Raw genomic sequence first — 1,882 nt, 5'->3', positions numbered from 1 at the left:
TTCAGTAATTTTTAATTTAAGGAATTATTTTGAAGCTCAAGTATAAGTTCAGACACTACTTTCAGATTTAACTCTTATATTTTTTACCGGCTGTAAGTGTTTTTTCTTTCTTCCACTTTAATCTAGTAATTATATTTTTTACCTGTTAGATGAATAATTGTTATTATTATTACAATTATTATTTCGTTTATTTGTTAGCAGCAGCGGAGGCAGCACATGCTAGGGGATCTGCTGGCCAAGCACCCTTGAATGTCCTTGGCTCTCCCAACCCTAAAAACTGATGAGAGATGCAAAGTGTTTATGTATTGTGTAATTAAGGAGAAACCCCTTCGAAAAGGTAACTAAAATTATATTGAATTGAACCAAGCAGGTTTTCCTGTGTGCATTCTAAAAAATATCCATAAAAGTAATTAAAATTAAAACTAACAGCTAAATCGAAGAAATCAGTGTAACAGTCTCAAAACAGATCCCAGATAACAAGAACGGACAGATCACAAGAAAACGAAAAAAAAAATTAAAAAGAAACTTATGCGGTGAGAAGGACGGCGCCGCCATTCTCCTTGATCTTCTTCTCAGCGAGCTTGGAAATAAGCTTAGCCTTCACGACAACAGGCTGATTCTGAGGGAGTACACCTTTTCCCAAGACCTTGAAGTAACCGTTCTGCGTGACATCGATCAACGGAGCCTTCTTCTCCTCGGAAGCCTTATCCTTCACCTCTTGCGGGACCAGGGACCAGAGTTGATCAATGTTCACGGTTGGACAATAAAACTTGTTGCGATGCTTGTTGAAGTAGCGCATACCTACCTTACCGAAGTATCCGGGATGGTACTTGTCAAATAGGATTCGGTGGTGGTGCATGCCACCGGCGTTACCACGACCTCCAGGATGCTTGCGGTGCTTTCCGATACGACCGTGCCCAGCGCTCACGTGACCGCGCTTCTTGCGATTCTTCTTCAAGCGGGTTGTCATTTTCAATCGAGCACTCCCTGTGAATGTGAAGTGAACGTAGGGTTCGGCGGACAGAGCTAGCAGGTTAGGGTTTGGGTGTTTGGGAGTATTTTATAATTGGGTGAGGAGCTTTTGCTGTTATGGGCTTGAGCCGTGTGGGCTGACCTTAGATTCTAACAAAAACACTTAATTGTGAAAATTGGATCTTTATGTTTTGGGCACAAATCCTTAATTGCCGAAGGAAGGAACCGATGGAATATTTGTACAATATGTATAGTTGGGTTTAGAGATGTTCAATTCAATAGGATATTAAATATTTATTATCCCTGGTATCCGAATGGTTATTTTGAATAGTATGAGTGTATTGTGTTTGAGAAATTAATAATATTTTATTCTGGATGTTCATTTTTTTAACTCATCTTGGACCAAATAAATAATTCATTGTACACATTATATAAATAGTCCATTGGCTCTCTAGCAAAATTTTTGCCGAAAATCTCTTAGAAAAAAGTTAGTTTTGCGTAATATACTATTAATCATATAAAAATATACAAAAGATGTTGAAAAAGTAATATTTTTTAATTGCTAATGAGTAATAGCTCAAATGGCATAATCTCTCCATACTCAATTAAGAAGTTGCAGGTTTGAGTCTCCTATCTTTGATAAAAAAAAATAATATTTTTTAATTAATATACCTTTTAAATTTCATGCAGAACTTAATGCTTTATCTCTTAAAAATAGTCTACCAAATTCACATTTTAAAGCTTTTGAAAAATCTCTACGTAGTATTTTATAAATACATAAGAAAATATCTACCAAAATTTGTATTATCTTTTCAAAAAATCATTTAGGAATTATGATGAGTTTACAATCAATTCACTCTTCTTATCCTACGGTATCATTTAATTTCTATACACCAATTCACAAACAAAT

The 1,882-nt window shown here is 35.4% G+C and overlaps 1 protein-coding gene across 1 annotated transcript; it reads right to left on the bottom strand.

Annotated features, from left to right (window-relative positions):
* Positions 1 to 313: 313 nt before the first annotated feature.
* On the bottom strand, positions 314 to 1,054 carry LOC107625763 (large ribosomal subunit protein uL15x). The gene has a single exon (XM_016328467.3). The coding sequence runs from the start codon at positions 968 to 970 to the stop codon at positions 527 to 529; it is 444 nt and encodes a 147-aa protein (XP_016183953.1). The 5' UTR covers positions 971 to 1,054; the 3' UTR covers positions 314 to 526.
* Positions 1,055 to 1,882: the final 828 nt, after the last annotated feature.

This window comes from Arachis ipaensis, chromosome B2, assembly GCF_059453495.1.
Source record: "Arachis ipaensis isolate K30076 ecotype BB chromosome B2, ASM5945349v1, whole genome shotgun sequence".
Taxonomy (NCBI): domain Eukaryota; kingdom Viridiplantae; phylum Streptophyta; class Magnoliopsida; order Fabales; family Fabaceae; genus Arachis; species Arachis ipaensis.
Note: the sequence above shows the minus strand (reverse complement) of the source record. Positions and strands in the feature narration are given on the sequence as shown.

Coding starts and splice junctions, on each gene's coding strand:
- LOC107625763 (XM_016328467.3), bottom strand. CDS start 970: ATGACAACCCGCTTGAAGAAGAATCGCAAGAAGCGCGGTCACGTGAGC.